Here is a 19528-nt window from a genome sequence, read left to right as displayed (position 1 = left end):
TTCCTCCTCACAGTGCTCGGAGCCGGCATTCCTCCTCACGGTGCTCGGAGCCGGCATTCCTCCTCACAGTGCTCGGAGCCGGCATTCCTCCTCACAGTGCTCGGAGCCGGCATTCCTCCTCACAGTGCTCGGAGCCGGCATTCCTCCTCACAGTGCTCGGAGCCGGCATTCCTCCTCACAGTGCTCGGAGCCGGCATTCCTCCTCACAGTGCTCGGAGCCGGAATTCCTCCTCACAGTGCTCGGAGCCGGCATTCCTCCTCACAGTGCTCGGAGCCGGCATTCCTCCTCACAGTGCTTGGAGCCGGCATTCCTCCTCACAGTGATCAGAGCCGGCATTCCTCCTCACAGTGCTCAGAGCCGGCATTCCTCCTCACAGTGCTTGGAGCCGGCATTCCTCCTCACAGTGATCAGAGCCGGCATTCCTCCTCACAGTGCTCAGAGCCGGCATTCCTCCTCACAGTGCTTGGAGCCGGCATTCCTCCTCACAGTGCAGAGCTGGCATTACTCCTCACAGTGATCAGAGCCGGCATTCCTCCTCACAGTGATCAGAGCCGGCATTCCTCCTCACAGTGCTCAGAGCCGGCATTCCTCCTCACAGTGCTCAGAGCCGGCATTCCTCCTCACAGTGCTCAGAGCCGGCATTCCTCCTCACAGTGCTCAGCCCTCTCTCCACACAAGGTTCCTCATCCTGCGTCTTCCTGGCAGCGCTGCACTGAGGGCGGAGGGAGGTCCGGTGACAGCAGCGCACAGCCGGGGGTGGGAGACAACAAGTTACACGTAGCTGCCATCGCCCCTGCCCTGACAGCAGCGCCGGCATCCCTGTGACGACTGACCGGAATGTCGGGACATAGCGGCACAGGCAGGACGGCGCCCCCGCACCGCGGATCTGCCGGGATGTGCTAGAGAAGTTGGCAGACTTGGCGCAGGGTCCGGGAGCTGCTCAGATAACAATGTCCTGTGTGCAACTGATCCGGGGACAGAGCGCTGGGATCTAGTTACTGATCGGCCGCCACATCTGGGCACAGCAGCGCTGCCACGTCTGCCCTCGGGTGGGGATGTGGGTGTCAGGGTGCGCAGCGGGCTGAGGATGGCATCGGCTGTGTTTGAGGGCACCTCCCTGGTGAACATGTTTGTGAAGGATTGCTGGGTGAACGGCATCAGGAGACTCATCATTAACCGCAAAGGGGACGAGGAGGAATTCTTCGAGATCCGGACCGAGTGGTCTGATAGGAACATCCTCTACCTCCATAGGAGTTACTCCGACCTGGGTAGGCTCTTCAGGAGGCTGCTGGAGTCCTTCCCGGAGGACCGGGGGGAGCTGGCGCAGTCATCTCTGCTGGAAGGTGGGTGCTGGCTGCCAGGCGTGCCATGTATATCTAGGATGAGTGGGCACCGGCTGAGCAGAGTGATGGACCTCAGGGTCATGTATACCTATGATGTGTGGGCACCAGCTGGGCAGAGTGATGGACCTCAGGGCCATGTATACCTATGATGTGTGGGCATCGGCTGGGCAGAGTGATGGACCTCAGGGCCATGTATACCTATGATGTGTGGGCATCGGCTGGGCAGAGTGATGGACCTCAGGGCCATGTATACCTAGGATGTGTGGGCACCGGCTGGGCAGAGTGATGGACCTGAGGGCCATGTATACCTAGGATGTGTGGGCACCGGCTGAGCAGAGTGATGGACCTCAGGGCCATGTATACCTATGATGTGTGGGCACTGGCTGGGCAGAGTGATGGACCTCAGGGCCATGTATACCTAGGATGTGTGGGCATCGGCTGGGCAGCTTGATGGACCTCAGGGCCATGTATACCTATGATGAGTGGGTACCGGCTGGGCAGAGTGATGGACCTCAGGGCCATGTATACCTATGATGAGTGGGCACCGGCTGGGCAGAGTGATGGACCTCAGGGCCATGTATACCTATGATGAGTGGGCACCGGCTGGGCAGAGTGATGGATCTCAGGACCATGTATACCTAGGATGTGTGGGCAGCGGCTGGGCAGAGTGATGGACCTCAGGGCCATGTATACCTAGGATGTGTGGGCACCGGCTGGGCAGAGTGATGGACCTCAGGGCCATGTATACCTATGATGTGTGGGCATCGGCTGGGCAGAGTGATGGACCTCAGGGCCATGTATACCCAGGATGTGTGGGCATTGGCTGGGCAGAGTGATGGACCTCAGGGCCATGTATACCTAGAATGTGTGGGCACCGGCTGGGCAGAGTGATGGACCTCAGGGCCATGTATACCTATGATGTGTGGGCAGCGGCTGGGCAGAGTGATGGACCTCAGGGCCATGTATACCTATGATCTGTGGGTACCGGCTGGGCAGAGAGATGGACCTCAGGGCCATGTATACCTATGATGTGTGGGCACCGGCTGGCCAGAGTGATGGACCTCAGGGCCATGTATACCAGATGAGTGGGCACCGGCTGGGCAGAGTGATGGACCTCAGGGCCATGTATACCTATGATCTGTGGGTACCGGCTGGGCAGAGTGATGGACCTCAGGGCCATGTATACCCAGGATGTGTGGGCATTGGCTGGGCAGAGTGATGGACCTCATGCCCATGTATACCTAGGATGTGTGGGCACCGGCTGGGCAGAGTGATGGACCTCAGGGCCTTGTATACCTAAGATGTGTGGGCACCGGCTGGGCAGAGTGATGGACCTCAGGGCCATGTATACCTATGATGTGTGGGCATCGGCTCGGCAGCTTGATGGACCTCAGGGCCATGTATACCTATGATGAGTGGGTACCGGCTGGGCAGAGTGATGGACCTCAGGGCCATGTATACCTATGATGAGTGGGCACCGGCTGGGCAGAGTGATGGATCTCAGGGCCATGTATACCTAGGATGTGTGGGCACCGGCTGGGCAGAGTGATGGACCTCAGGACCATGTATTCCTAGGATGTGTGGGCATCGGCTCGGCAGCTTGATGGACCTCAGGGCCATGTATACCTATGATGAGTGGGTACCGGCTGGGCAGAGTGATGGACCTCAGGGCCATGTATACCTATGATGAGTGGGCACCGGCTGGGCAGAGTGATGGATCTCAGGGCCATGTATACCTAGGATGTGTGGGCACCGGCTGGGCAGAGTGATGGACCTCAGGGCCATGTATACCTAGGATGTGTGGGCACCGGCTGGGCAGAGTGATGGACCTCAGGGCCATGTATACCTATGATGTGTGGGCATCGGCTGGGCAGAGTGATGGACCTCAGGGCCATGTATACCCAGGATGTGTGGGCATTGGCTGGGCAGAGTGATGGACCTCACGGCCATGTATACCTAGAATGTGTGGGCACCGGCTGGGCAGAGTGATGGACCTCGGGGCCATGTATACCTATGATGTGTGGGCAGCGGCTGGGCAGAGTGATGGACCTCAGGGCCTTGTATACCTATGATCTGTGGGTACCGGCTGGGCTGAGTGATGGACCTCAGGGCCATGTATACCTATGATGTGTGGGCACCGGCTGGGCAGAGTGATTGACCTCAGGGCCCTGTATACCTATGATCTGTGGGTACCGGCTGGGCAGAGTGATGGACCTCAGGGCCATGTATACCCAGGATGTGTGGGCATTGGCTGGGCAGAGTGATGGACCTCAAGCCCATGTATACCTAGGATGTGTGGGCACCGGCTGGGCAGAGTGATGGACCTCAGGGCCATGTATACCTAAGATGTGTGGCACCGGCTGGGCAGAGTGATGGACCTCAGGGCCATGGATACCTAGGAAGAGTGGGCACCGACTGGGCAGAGTGATGGACCTCAGGGCCATGTATACCTATGATGTGTGGGCATCGGCTCGGCAGCTTGATGGACCTCAGGGCCATGTATACCTATGATGAGTGGGTACCGGCTGGGCAGAGTGATGGACCTCAGGGCCATGTATACCTATGATGAGTGGGCACCGGCTGGGCAGAGTGATGGATCTCAGGGCCATGTATACCTAGGATGTGTGGGCACAGGCTGGGCAGAGTGATGGACCTCAGGGCCATGTATACCTAGGATGTGTGGGCATCGGCTCGGCAGCTTGATGGACCTCAGGGCCATGTATACCTATGATGAGTGGGTACCGGCTGGGCAGAGTGATGGACCTCAGGGCCATGTATACCTATGATGAGTGGGCACCGGCTGGGCAGAGTGATGGATCTCAGGGCCATGTATACCTAGGATGTGTGGGCACCGGCTGGGCAGAGTGATGGACCTCAGGGCCATGTATACCTAGGATGTGTGGGCACCGGCTGGGCAGAGTGATGGACCTCAGGGTCCTGTATACCTATGATCTGTCGGTACCGGCTGGGCAGAGTGATGGACCTCACGGCCATGTATACCCAGGATGTGTGGGCATTGGCTGGGCAGAGTGATGGACCTCAAGCCCATGTATACCTAGGATGTGTGGGCACTGGCTGGGCAGAGTGATGGACCTCAGGGCCATGTATACCTAAGATGTGTGGCACCGGCTGGGCAGAGTGATGGACCTCAGGGCCATGGATACCTAGGATGTGTGGGCACCGGCTGGTCAGAGTGATGGACCTCAGGGCCATGTATACCTAGGAAGAGTGGGCACCGACTGGGCAGAGTGATGGACCTCAGGGCCATGTATACCTATGATGTGTGGGCATCGGCTCGGCAGCTTGATGGACCTCAGGGCCATGTATACCTATGATGAGTAGGTTCTGGCTGTGCAGAGTGATGGACCTCAGGGCCATGTATACCTATGATGTGTGGGCATCGGCTCGACAGCTTGATGGACCTCAGGGCCATGGATACCTAGGATGTGTGGGCACCGGCTGGTCAGAGTGATGGACCTCAGGGCCATGTATACCTAGGAAGAGTGGGCACCGACTGGGCAGAGTGATGGACCTCAGGGCCATGTATACCTATGATGTGTGGGCACTGGCTGGGCAGAGTGATGGACCTCAGGGCCATGTATACCTAGGATGTGTGGGCATCGGCTGGGCAGCTTGATGGACCTCAGGGCCATGTATACCTATGATGAGTGGGTACCGGCTGGGCAGAGTGATGGACCTCAGGGCCATGTATACCTATGATGAGTGGGCACCGGCTGGGCAGAGTGAATGACCTCAGGGCCATGTATACCTATGATGAGTGGGCACCGGCTGGGCAGAGTGATGGATCTCAGGGCCATGTATACCTAGGATGTGTGGGCAGCGGCTGGGCAGAGTGATGGACCTCAGGGCCATGTATACCTAGGATGTGTGGGCACCGGCTGGGCAGAGTGATGGACCTCAGGGCCATGTATACCTATGATGTGTGGGCATCGGCTGGGCAGAGTGATGGACCTCAGGGCCATGTATACCCAGGATGTGTGGGCATTGGCTGCGCAGAGTGATGGACCTCAGGGCCATGTATACCTAGAATGTGTGGGCACCGGCTGGGCAGAGTGATGGACCTCAGGGCCATGTATACCTATGATGTGTGGGCAGCGGCTGGGCAGAGTGATGGACCTCAGGGCCATGTATACCTATGATCTGTGGGTACCGGCTGGGCAGAGAGATGGACCTCAGGACCATGTATACCTATGATGTGTGGGCACCGGCTGGCCAGAGTGATGGACCTCAGGGCCATGTATACCAGATGAGTGGGCACCGGCTGGGCAGAGTGATGGACCTCAGGGCCATGTATACCTATGATCTGTGGGTACCGGCTGGGCAGAGTGATGGACCTCAGCGCCATGTATACCCAGGATGTGTGGGCATTGGCTGGGCAGAGTGATGGACCTCATGCCCATGTATACCTAGGATGTGTGGGCACCGGCTGGGCAGAGTGATGGACCTCAGGGCCTTGTATACCTAAGATGTGTGGGCACCGGCTGGGCAGAGTGATGGACCTCAGGGCCATGTATACCTATGATGTGTGGGCATCGGCTCGGCAGCTTGATGGACCTCAGGGCCATGTATACCTATGATGAGTGGGTACCGGCTGGGCAGAGTGATGGACCTCAGGGCCATGTATACCTATGATGAGTGGGCACCGGCTGGGCAGAGTGATGGATCTCAGGGCCATGTATACCTAGGATGTGTGGGCACCGGCTGGGCAGAGTGATTGACCTCAGGGCCATGTATACCTAGGATGTGTGGGCATCAGCTCGGCAGCTTGATGGACCTCAGGGCCATGTATACCTATGATGAGTGGGTACCGGCTGGGCAGAGTGATGGACCTCAGGGCCATGTATACCTATGATGAGTGGGCACCGGCTGGGCAGAGTGATGGATCTCAGGGCCATGTATACCTAGGATGTGTGGGCACCGGCTGGGCAGAGTGATGGACCTCAGGGCCATGTATACCTAGGATGTGTGGGCACCGGCTGGGCAGAGTGATGGACCTCAGGGCCATGTATACCTATGATGTGTGGGCATCGGCTGGGCAGAGTGATGGACCTCAGGGCCATGTATACCCAGGATGTGTGGGCATTGGCTGGGCAGAGTGATGGACCTCAAGCCCATGTATACCTAGGATGTGTGGGCACCGGCTGGGCAGAGTGATGGACCTCAGGGCCATGTATACCTAAGATGTGTGGCACCGGCTGGGCAGAGTGATGGACCTCAGGGCCATGGATACCTAGGATGTGTGGGCACCGGCTGGTCAGAGTGATGGACCTCAGGGCCATGTATACCTAGGAAGAGTGGACACCGACTGGGCAGAGTGATGGACCTCAGGGCCATGTATACCTATGATGTGTGGGCATCGGCTCGGCAGCTTGATGGACCTCAGGGCCATGTATACCTATGATGAGTGGGTACCGGCTGGGCAGAGGGATGGACCTCAGGGCCATGTATACCTATGATGAGTGGGCACCGGCTGGGCAGAGTGATGGATCTCAGGGCCATGTATACCTAGGATGTGTGGGCACCGGCTGGGCAGAGTGATAGACCTCAGGGCCATGTATACCTAGGATGTGTGGGCACCGGCTGGGCAGAGTGATGGACCTCAGGGCCCTGTATACCTATGATCTGTCGGTACTGGCTCGGCAGAGTGATGGACCTCAGGGCCATGTATACCCAGGATGTGTGGGCATTGGCTGGGCAGAGTGATGGACCTCAAGCCCATGTATACCTAGGATGTGTGGGCACCGGCTGGGCAGAGTGATGGACCTCAGGGCCATGTATACCTAAGATGTGTGGCACCGGCTGGGCAGAGTGATGGACCTCAGGGCCATGGATACCTAGGATGTGTGGGCACCGGCTGGTCAGAGTGATGGACCTCAGGGCCATGTATACCTAGGAAGAGTGGGCACCGACTGGGCAGAGTGATGGACCTCAGGGCCATGTATACCTATGATGTGTGGGCATCGGCTCGGCAGCTTGATGGACCTCAGGGCCATGTATACCTATGATGAGTAGGTACCGGCTGTGCAGAGTGATGGACCTCAGGGCCATGTATACCTATGATGAGTGGGCACCGGCTGGGCAGAGTGATGGATCTCAGGGCCATGTATACCTAGGATGTGTGGGCACCGGCTGGGCAGAGTGATGGACCTCAGGGCCATGTATACCTAGGATGTGTGGGCACCGGCTGGGCAGAGTGATGGACCTCAGGGCCATGTATACCTATGATGTGTGGGCAGCGGCTGGGCAGAGTGATGGACCTCAGGGCCTTGTATACCTATGATCTGTGGGTACCGGCTGGGCAGAGTGATGGACCTCAGGGCCATGTATACCTATGATGTGTGGGCATCGGCTCGGCAGCTTGATGGACCTCAGGGCCATGTATACCTATGATGAGTGGGTACCGGCTGGGCAGAGTGATGGACCTCAGGGCCATGTATACCTATGATGAGTGGGCACCGGCTGGGCAGAGTAATGGATCTCAGGGCCATGTATACCTAGGATGTGTGGGCACCGGCTGGGCAGAGTGATAGACCTCAGGGCCCTGTATACCTATGATCTGTGGGTGCCGGCTGGGCAGAGTGATGGACCTCAGGGCCATGTATACCCAGGATGTGTGGGCATTGGCTGGGCAGAGTGATGGACCTGAAGCCCATGTATACCTAGGATGTGTGGGCATCGGCTGGGCAGAGAGATGGACCTCAGGGCCATGTATACCTAAGATGTGTGGCACCGGCTGGGCAGAGTGATGGACCTCAGGGCCATGGATACCTAGGATGTGTGGGCATCGGCTGGTCAGAGTGATGGACCTCAGGGCCATGTATACCTAGGAAGAGTGGGCACCGACTGGGCAGAGTGATGGACCTCAGGGCCATGTATACCTATGATGTGTGGGCATCGGCTGGGCAGAGTGATGGACCTCAGGGCCATGTATACGCAGGATGTGTGGGCATTGGCTGGGCAGAGTGATGGACCTCACGGCCATGTATACCTAGAATGTGTGGGCACCGGCTTGGCAGAGTGATGGACCTCGGGGCCATGTATACCTATGATGTGTGGGCAGCGGCTGGGCAGAGTGATGGACCTCAGGGCCTTGTATACCTATGATCTGTGGGTACCGGCTGGGCTGAGTGATGGACCTCAGGGCCATGTATACCTATGATGTGTGGGCACCGGCTGGGCAGAGTGACGGACCTCAGGGCCATGTATACCTGATGAGTGGGCACCGGCTGGGCAGAATGATTGACCTCAGGGCCCTGTATACCTATGATCTGTGGGTACCGGCTGGGCAGAGTGATGGACCTCAGGGCCCTGTATACCTATGATCTGTGGGTACCGGCTGGGCAGAGTGATGGACCTCAGGGCCATGTATACCCAGGATGTGTGGGCATTGGCTGGGCAGAGTGATGGACCTCAAGCCCATGTATACCTAGGATGTGTGGGCACCGGCTGGGCAGAGTGATGGACCTCAGGGCCATGTATACCTAAGATGTGTGGCACCGGCTGGGCAGAGTGATGGACCTCAGGGCCATGGATACCTAGGATGTGTGGGCACCGGCTGGGCAGAGTGATGGACCTCAGGGCCATGTATACCTAGGATGTGTGGGCATCGGCTCGGCAGCTTGATGGACCTCAGGGCCATGTATACCTATGATGAGTGGGTACCGGCTGGGCAGAGTGATGGACCTCAGGGCCATGTATACCTATAATGAGTGGGCACCGGCTGGGCAGAGTGATGGATCTCAGGGCCATGTATACCTAGGATGTGTGGGCACCGGCTGGGCAGAGTGATGGACCTCAGGGCCATGTATACCTAGGATGTGTGGGCACCGGCTGGGCAGAGTGATGGACCTCAGGGTCCTGTATACCTATGATCTGTCGGTACCGGCTGGGCAGAGTGATGGACCTCACGGCCATGTATACCCAGGATGTGTGGGCATTGGCTGGGCAGAGTGATGGACCTCAAGCCCATGTATACCTAGGATGTGTGGGCACTGGCTGGGCAGAGTGATGGACCTCAGGGCCATGTATACCTAAGATGTGTGGCACCGGCTGGGCAGAGTGATGGACCTCAGGGCCATGGATACCTAGGATGTGTGGGCACCGGCTGGTCAGAGTGATGGACCTCAGGGCCATGTATACCTAGGAAGAGTGGGCACCGACTGGGCAGAGTGATGGACCTCAGGGCCATGTATACCTATGATGTGTGGGCATCGGCTCGGCAGCTTGATGGACCTCAGGGCCATGTATACCTATGATGAGTAGGTTCTGGCTGTGCAGAGTGATGGACCTCAGGGCCATGTATACCTATGATGTGTGGGCATCGGCTCGACAGCTTGATGGACCTCAGGGCCATGGATACCTAGGATGTGTGGGCACCGGCTGGTCAGAGTGATGGACCTCAGGGCCATGTATACCTAGGAAGAGTGGGCACCGACTGGGCAGAGTGATGGACCTCAGGGCCATGTATACCTATGATGTGTGGGCACTGGCTGGGCAGAGTGATGGACCTCAGGGCCATGTATACCTAGGATGTGTGGGCATCGGCTGGGCAGCTTGATGGACCTCAGGGCCATGTATACCTATGATGAGTGGGTACCGGCTGGGCAGAGTGATGGACCTCAGGGCCATGTATACCTATGATGAGTGGGCACCGGCTGGGCAGAGTGAATGACCTCAGGGCCATGTATACCTATGATGAGTGGGCACCGGCTGGGCAGAGTGATGGATCTCAGGGCCATGTATACCTAGGATGTGTGGGCAGCGGCTGGGCAGAGTGATGGACCTCAGGGCCATGTATACCTAGGATGTGTGGGCACCGGCTGGGCAGAGTGATGGACCTCAGGGCCATGTATACCTATGATGTGTGGGCATCGGCTGGGCAGAGTGATGGACCTCAGGGCCATGTATACCCAGGATGTGTGGGCATTGGCTGCGCAGAGTGATGGACCTCAGGGCCATGTATACCTAGAATGTGTGGGCACCGGCTGGGCAGAGTGATGGACCTCAGGGCCATGTATACCTATGATGTGTGGGCAGCGGCTGGGCAGAGTGATGGACCTCAGGGCCATGTATACCTATGATCTGTGGGTACCGGCTGGGCAGAGAGATGGACCTCAGGGCCATGTATACCTATGATGTGTGGGCACCGGCTGGCCAGAGTGATGGACCTCAGGGCCATGTATACCAGATGAGTGGGCACCGGCTGGGCAGAGTGATGGACCTCAGGGCCATGTATACCTATGATCTGTGGGTACCGGCTGGGCAGAGTGATGGACCTCAGCGCCATGTATACCCAGGATGTGTGGGCATTGGCTGGGCAGAGTGATTGACCTCATGCCCATGTATACCTAGGATGTGTGGGCACCGGCTGGGCAGAGTGATGGACCTCAGGGCCTTGTATACCTAAGATGTGTGGGCACCGGCTGGGCAGAGTGATGGACCTCAGGGCCATGTATACCTATGATGTGTGGGCATCGGCTCGGCAGCTTGATGGACCTCAGGGCCATGTATACCTATGATGAGTGGGTACCGGCTGGGCAGAGTGATGGACCTCAGGGCCATGTATACCTATGATGAGTGGGCACCGGCTGGGCAGAGTGATGGATCTCAGGGCCATGTATACCTAGGATGTGTGGGCACCGGCTGGGCAGAGTGATTGACCTCAGGGCCATGTATACCTAGGATGTGTGGGCATCAGCTCGGCAGCTTGATGGACCTCAGGGCCATGTATACCTATGATGAGTGGGTACCGGCTGGGCAGAGTGATGGACCTCAGGGCCATGTATACCTATGATGAGTGGGCACCGGCTGGGCAGAGTGATGGATCTCAGGGCCATGTATACCTAGGATGTGTGGGCACCGGCTGGGCAGAGTGATGGACCTCAGGGCCATGTATACCTAGGATGTGTGGGCACCGGCTGGGCAGAGTGATGGACCTCAGGGCCATGTATACCTATGATGTGTGGGCATCGGCTGGGCAGAGTGATGGACCTCAGGGCCATGTATACCCAGGATGTGTGGGCATTGGCTGGGCAGAGTGATGGACCTCAAGCCCATGTATACCTAGGATGTGTGGGCACCGGCTGGGCAGAGTGATGGACCTCAGGGCCATGTATACCTAAGATGTGTGGCACCGGCTGGGCAGAGTGATGGACCTCAGGGCCATGGATACCTAGGATGTGTGGGCACCGGCTGGTCAGAGTGATGGACCTCAGGGCCATGTATACCTAGGAAGAGTGGACACCGACTGGGCAGAGTGATGGACCTCAGGGCCATGTATACCTATGATGTGTGGGCATCGGCTCGGCAGCTTGATGGACCTCAGGGCCATGTATACCTATGATGAGTAGGTACCGGCTGTGCAGAGTGATGGACCTCAGGGCCATGTATACCTATGATGAGTGGGCAACGGCTGGGCAGAGTGATGGATCTCAGGGCCATGTATACCTATGATGTGTGGGCATCGGCTCGGCAGCTTGATGGACCTCAGGGCCATGTATACCTATGATGAGTGGGTACCGGCTGGGCAGAGGGATGGACCTCAGGGCCATGTATACCTATGATGAGTGGGCACCGGCTGGGCAGAGTGATGGATCTCAGGGCCATGTATACCTAGGATGTGTGGGCACCGGCTGGGCAGAGTGATAGACCTCAGGGCCATGTATACCTAGGATGTGTGGGCACCGGCTGGGCAGAGTGATGGACCTCAGGGCCCTGTATACCTATGATCTGTCGGTACTGGCTCGGCAGAGTGATGGACCTCAGGGCCATGTATACCCAGGATGTGTGGGCATTGGCTGGGCAGAGTGATGGACCTCAAGCCCATGTATACCTAGGATGTGTGGGCACCGGCTGGGCAGAGTGATGGACCTCAGGGCCATGTATACCTAAGATGTGTGGCACCGGCTGGGCAGAGTGATGGACCTCAGGGCCATGGATACCTAGGATGTGTGGGCACCGGCTGGTCAGAGTGATGGACCTCAGGGCCATGTATACCTAGGAAGAGTGGGCACCGACTGGGCAGAGTGATGGACCTCAGGGCCATGTATACCTATGATGTGTGGGCATCGGCTCGGCAGCTTGATGGACCTCAGGGCCATGTATACCTATGATGAGTAGGTACCGGCTGTGCAGAGTGATGGACATCAGGGCCATGTATACCTATGATGAGTGGGCACCGGCTGGGCAGAGTGATGGATCTCAGGGCCATGTATACCTAGGATGTGTGGGCACCGGCTGGGCAGAGTGATGGACCTCAGGGCCATGTATACCTAGGATGTGTGGGCACCGGCTGGGCAGAGTGATGGACCTCAGGGCCATGTATACCTATGATGTGTGGGCAGCGGCTGGGCAGAGTGATGGACCTCAGGGCCTTGTATACCTATGATCTGTGGGTACCGGCTGGGCAGAGTGATGGACCTCAGGGCCATGTATACCTATGATGTGTGGGCATCGGCTCGGCAGCTTGATGGACCTCAGGGCCATGTATACCTATGATGAGTGGGTACCGGCTGGGCAGAGTGATGGACCTCAGGGCCATGTATACCTATGATGAGTGGGCACCGGCTGGGCAGAGTAATGGATCTCAGGGCCATGTATACCTAGGATGTGTGGGCATCGGCTGGGCAGAGTGATGCACCTCAGGGCCATGTATACCTAGGATGTGTGGGCACCGGCTGGGCAGAGTGATGGACCTCAGGGCCCTGTATACCTATGATCTGTGGGTGCCGGCTGGGCAGAGTGATGGACCTCAGGGCCATGTATACCCAGGATGTGTGGGCATTGGCTGGGCAGAGTGATGGACCTGAAGCCCATGTATACCTAGGATGTGTGGGCACCGGCTGGGCAGAGAGATGGACCTCAGGGCCATGTATACCTAAGATGTGTGGCACCGGCTGGGCAGAGTGATGGACCTCAGGGCCATGGATACCTAGGATGTGTGGGCATCGGCTGGTCAGAGTGATGGACCTCAGGGCCATGTATACCTAGGAAGAGTGGGCACCGACTGGGCAGAGTGATGGACCTCAGGGCCATGTATACCTATGATGTGTGGGCATCGGCTGGGCAGAGTGATGGACCTCAGGGCCATGTATACGCAGGATGTGTGGGCATTGGCTGGGCAGAGTGATGGACCTCACGGCCATGTATACCTAGAATGTGTGGGCACCGGCTTGGCAGAGTGATGGACCTCGGGGCCATGTATACCTATGATGTGTGGGCAGCGGCTGGGCAGAGTGATGGACCTCAGGGCCTTGTATACCTATGATCTGTGGGTACCGGCTGGGCTGAGTGATGGACCTCAGGGCCATGTATACCTATGATGTGTGGGCACCGGCTGGGCAGAGTGACGGACCTCAGGGCCATGTATACCTGATGAGTGGGCACCGGCTGGGCAGAATGATTGACCTCAGGGCCCTGTATACCTATGATCTGTGGGTACCGGCTGGGCAGAGTGATGGACCTCAGGGCCCTGTATACCTATGATCTGTGGGTACCGGCTGGGCAGAGTGATGGACCTCAGGGCCATGTATACCCAGGATGTGTGGGCATTGGCTGGGCAGAGTGATGGACCTCAAGCCCATGTATACCTAGGATGTGTGGGCACCGGCTGGGCAGAGTGATGGACCTCAGGGCCATGTATACCTAAGATGTGTGGCACCGGCTGGGCAGAGTGATGGACCTCAGGGCCATGGATACCTAGGATTTGTGGGCACCGGCTGGTCAGAGTGATGGACCTCAGGGCCATGTATACCTAGGAAGAGTGGACACCGACTGGGCAGAGTGATGGACCTCAGGGCCATGTATACCTATGATGTGTGGGCATCGGCTCGGCAGCTTGATGGACCTCAGGGCCATGTATACCTATGATGAGTAGGTACCGGCTGTGCAGAGTGATGGACCTCAGGGCCATGCATACCTATGATGAGTGGGCACCGGCTGGGCAGAGTGATGGATCTCAGGGCCATGTATACCTAGGATGTGTGGGCACCGGCTGGGCAGAGTGATGGACCTCAGGGCCATGTATACCTAGGATGTGTGGGCACCGGCTGGGCAGAGTGATGGACCTCAGGGCCATGTATACCTATGATGTGTGGGCAGCGGCTGGGCAGAGTGATGCACCTCAGGGCCTTGTATACCTATGATCTGTGGGTACCGGCTGGGCAGAGTGATGGACCTCAGGGCCATGTATACCTATGATGTGTGGGCATCGGCTCGGTAGCTTGATGGACCTCAGGGCCATGTATACCTATGAGGAGTGGGTACCGGCTGGGCAGAGTGATGGACCTCAGGGCCATGTATACCTATGATGAGTGGGCACCGGCTGGGCAGAGTGATGGATCTCAGGGCCATGTATACCTAGGATGTGTGGTCACCGGCTGGGCAGAGTGATGGACCTCAGGGCCATGTATACCTAGGATGTGTGGGCACCGGCTGGGCAGAGTGATGGACCTCAGGGCCCTGTATACCTATGATCTGTGGGTACCGGCTGGGCAGAGTGATGGACCCCAGGGCCATGTATACCCAGGATGTGTGGGCATTGGCTGGGCAGAGTGATGGACCTCAAGCCCATGTATACCTAGGATGTGTGGGCACCGGCTGGGCAGAGTGATGGACCTCAGGGCCATGTATACCTATGATGTGTGGCACCGGCTGGGCAGAGTGATGGACCTCAGGGCCATGGATACCTAGGATGTGTGGGCACCGGCTGGTCAGAGTGATGGACCTCAGGGCCATGTATACCTAGGAAGAGTGGGCACCGACTGGGCAGAGTGATGGACCTCAGGGCCATGTATACCTAGGATGTGTGGGCACCGGCTGGGCAGAGTGATGGACCTCAGGGCCATGTATACCTAGGATGTGTGGGCATCGGCTGGGCAGAGTGATGGACCTTAGGGCCATGTATACCCAGGATGTGTGGGCATTGGCTGGGCAGAGTGATGGACCTCACGGCCATGTATACCTAGAATGTGTGGGCACCGGCTGGGCAGAGTGATGGACCTCAGGGCCATGTATACCTATGATGTGTGGGCAGTGGCTGGGCAGAGTGATGGACCTCAGGGCCTTGTATACCTATGATCTGTGGGTACCGGCTGGGCAGAGTGATGGACCTCAGGGCCATGTATACCTATGATGAGTGGGCACCGGCTGGGCAGAGTGATGGATCTCAGGGCCATGTATACCTAGGATGTGTGGGCACCGGCTGGGCAGAGTGATGGACCTCAGGGCCATGTATACCTAGGATGTGTGGGCACCGGCTAGGCAGAGTGATGGACCTCAGGGCCATGTATACCTATGATGTGTGGGCATCGGCTGGGCAGAGTGATGGACCTCAGGGCCATGTATACCCAGGATGTGTGGTCATTGGCTGGGCAGAGTGATGGACCTCACGGCCATGTATACCTAGGATGTGTGGGCACCGGCTTGGCAGAGTGATGGACCTCAGGGCCATGTATACCTATGATGTGTGGGCAGCGGCTGGGCAAAGTGATGGACCTCAGGGCCTTGTATACCTATGATCTGTGGGTACCGGCTGGGCAGAGTGATGGACCTCAGGGCCATGTATACCTATGATGAGTGGGCACCGGCTGGGCAGAGTGATGGATCTCAGGGCCATGTATACCTAGGATGTGTGGGCACCGGCTGGGCAGAGTGATGGACCTCAGGGCCATGTATACCTAGGATGTGTGGGCACCGGCTGGGCAGAGTGATGAACCTCAGGGCCATGTATACCTATGATGTGTGGGCATCGGCTGGGCAGAGTGATGGACCTCAGGGCCATGTATACCCAGGATGTGTGGGCATTGGCTGGGCAGAGTGATGGACCTCACGGCCATGTATACCTAGAATGTGTGGGCACCGGCTGGGCAGAGTGATGGACCTCAGGGCCATGTATACCTATGATGTGTGGGCAGCGGCTGGGCAGAGTGATGGACCTCAGGGCCTTGTATACCTATGATCTGTGGGTACCGGCTGGGCAGAGTGATGGACCTCAGGGCCATGTATACCTATGATGTGTGGGCACCGGCTGGGCAGAGTGATTGACCTCAGGGCCATGTATACCTATGATCTGTGGGTACCGGCTGGGTAGAGTGATGGACCTCAGGGCCATGTATACTCAGGATGTGTGGGCATTGGCTGGGCAGAGTGATGGACCTCAAGCCCATGTATACCTAGGATGTGTGGGCACCGTCTGGGCAGAGTGATGGACCTCAGGGCCATGTATACCTAAAATGTGTGGCACCGGCTGGGCAGAGTGATGGACCTCAGGGCCATGGATACCTAGGATGTGTGGGCACCGGCTGGGCAGATTGATGGACCTCAGGGCCATTTATACCTAGGATGAGTGGGCACCGACTGGGCAGAGTGATGGACCTCAGGGCCATGTATACCTATGATCTGTAGGTACCAGCTGGGCAGAGTGATGGACCTCGGGGCCATGTATATCTCTGATGTGTGGGCACTTGCTGGGCAGAGTGATGGACCACAGGTCCATGTATACCTATGATGTGTGGGCACCGGCTGGGCAGAATGATCGACCTCAGGGCCATGTATACCTAGGCTGTGTGTGCATCGGCTGGGCAGAATGCTGGACCTGAGGGCCATGTATACCTATGATTTGTGGTCATTGGCTGGGCAGAGTGCTGGACCTGAGGGCCATGTATACCCATGATGTGTGGGCATCGGCTGGGCAGAATGACGGACCTCAGGGCCATGTATACCTAGGATGTGTGGGCATTGGCTGGGCAGAGTGATGGACCTCAGGGCCATGTATACCTAGGATGTGTGGGCACCGGTTGGGCAGAGTGATAGACCTCAGGGCCATGTATAGCTATGATGTGTGGGCATCGGCTGGGCAGCTTGATGGACCTCAGGGCCATGTATACCCAGGATGTGTGGGCATTGGCTGGGCAGAGTGATGGACCTCAGGCCCATGTATACCTAGGATGTGTGGGCACCGGCTGGGCAGAGTGATGGACCTCAGTGCCATGTGTACCTAGGATGAGTGGGCATCGGCTGGTCAGAGTGATGGACCTCAGGGCCATGTATACCTAGAATGTGTGGGCACCGGCTTGGCAGAGTAATGGACCTCAGGGCCATGTATACCTATGATGTGTGGGCAGCGGCTGGGCAGAGTGATGGACCTCAGGGCCATGTATGCCTATGATGTGTGGGCACCGGCTGGGCAGAGTGATGGACCTCAGGGCCATGTATACCCAGGATGTGTGGGCATTGGCTGGGCAGAGTGATGGACCTCAGGCCCATGTATACCTAGGATGTGTGAGCACCGGCTGGGCAGAGTGATGGACCTCAGGGCCATGTATACCTAAGATGTGTGGGCACCGGCTGGGCCGAGTGATGAACCTTAGGGCCATGTATACCTAGGATTTGTGGGCACCGGCTGGGCAGAGTGATGGACCTCAGGGCCATGTATACCTAGGATGAGTGGGCACGAGCTGGGCAGAGTGATGGACCTCAGGGCCATGTATACCTATGATCTGTAGGTAGCAGCTGGGCAGAGTGATGGACCTCGGGGCCATGTATACCTAGGATGTGTGGGCACCGGCTGGGCAGAGTGATGGACCTCAGGCCCATGTATACCTAGGATGTGTGGGCACCGACTGGGCAGAGTGATGGACCTGAGGGCCATGTATACCTAGGATGTGTGGGCACCGGCTGGGCAGAGTGATGGACCTCGGGGCCATGTATAGCCAGGATGTGTGGGCATTGGCTGGGCAGAGTGATGGACCTCAGGGCCATGTATACCTAGGATGTGTGGGCACCGGCTGGGCAGAGTGATGGACCTCAGGGCCATGTATACCTAGGATGTGTTGGCATCGGCTGGGCAGAGTGATGGACCTCAGGGCCATGTATACCCAGGATGTGTGGGCATTGGCTGGGCAGAGTGATGGACCTCAGGGCCATGTATACCTAGGATGTGTGGGCATCGGCTGGGCAGAGTGATGGACCTCAGGGCCATGTGTACCTAGGATGTGTGGGCACCGGCTGGGCAGAGTGATGGACCTCAGAGCCGTGAATACCTATGATGTGTGGGCACCGGCTGGGCAGAGTGTTGACCCCAGGGCCATGTATACCTAGGATGAGTGGGCATCGGCTGGGCAGAGTGATGGACCTCAGGACCATGTATACCTATGATGTGTGGACACCGGCTGGGCAGAGTGATGGACCTCAGAGCCATGTATGCCTAGGATGATTGGGCACCGGTTGGGCAGAGTGATGGACCTCAGGGCCATGTATACCTATGATGAGTGGGCACCGGCTGGGCAGATTGATGGACCTCAGGGCCATGTATACCTATGATGTGTGGGCATTGGCTGGGCAGAGTGATGGACCTCAGGGCCATGTATACCCAGGATGTGTGGGAATTGGCTGGTCAGAGTGATGGACCTCATGGCCCTGTATACCCAGGATGTCTGGGCATTGGCTGGGCAGAGTGCTGGACCTCAGGGCCATGTATACCTAGGATGTGTGGGCATCGGCTGTACAGAGTGATGGACCTCAGGGCCATGTATGCCTATGATGTGTGGGCAGCGGCTGGACAGAGTGATGGACCTCAGGGCCATGTATACCTAGGAATAGTGGGCACCGACTGGGCAGAATTCTGGACCTCAGGGTCATGTATACCTATGATCTGTGGGTACCGGCTGGGCAGAGTGATGGACCTCAGGGCCATGTATACCTAGGATGTGTGGGCACCAGCTGGTCAGAGTGATGGCCCTAAGGGCCATGTATACCTATGATGTTTGGACACTGGCTGGGCAGAGTGATGGACCTCAGGGCCATGTATACCTAGGATGAGTGGGCACCAGCTGGGCAGAGTGATGGACCTCAGGGCCATGTATACCTATGATCTGTGGGTACTGGCTGGGAAGAGTGATGGACCTCAGGGCCATGTATACCCAGGATGTGTGGGCATTGGCTGGGCAGAGTGATGGACCTCAGGCCCATGTATACCTAGGATGTGTGAGCACCGGCTGGGCAGAGTGATGGACCTCAGGGCCATGTATACCTATGATCTGTGGGTACTGGCTGGGCAGAGTGATGGACCTCAGGGCCATGTATACCCAGGATGTGTGGGCATTGGCTGGGCAGAGTGATGGACCTCAGGCCCATGTATACCTAGGATGTGTGAGCACCGGCTGGG

General features: G+C 57.8%; 1 protein-coding gene across 1 annotated transcript in view; it reads left to right on the top strand.

The window, feature by feature from the left end:
- Window positions 1-647: 647 nt before the first annotated feature.
- The window catches only part of PXDC1 (PX domain containing 1), an 87380-nt gene continuing 68499 nt past the window's right edge, over window positions 648-19528 (top strand). The window contains exon 1 of the mRNA XM_073678706.1: window positions 648-1344. Within this exon, the coding sequence (XP_073534807.1) occupies window positions 1089-1344 (256 nt within the window). The 5' untranslated portion in view covers window positions 648-1088. The remainder of the gene's footprint in view (window positions 1345-19528) is intronic.

The sequence above is a fragment of the Phyllobates terribilis genome, unplaced genomic scaffold (assembly GCF_046119375.1).
Source record: "Phyllobates terribilis strain yellow unplaced genomic scaffold, ASM4611937v1 Scaffold_4__5_contigs__length_816908805, whole genome shotgun sequence".
Lineage (NCBI taxonomy): Eukaryota > Metazoa > Chordata > Amphibia > Anura > Dendrobatidae > Phyllobates > Phyllobates terribilis.
This window is presented reverse-complemented; position numbering and strand designations above follow the sequence as displayed.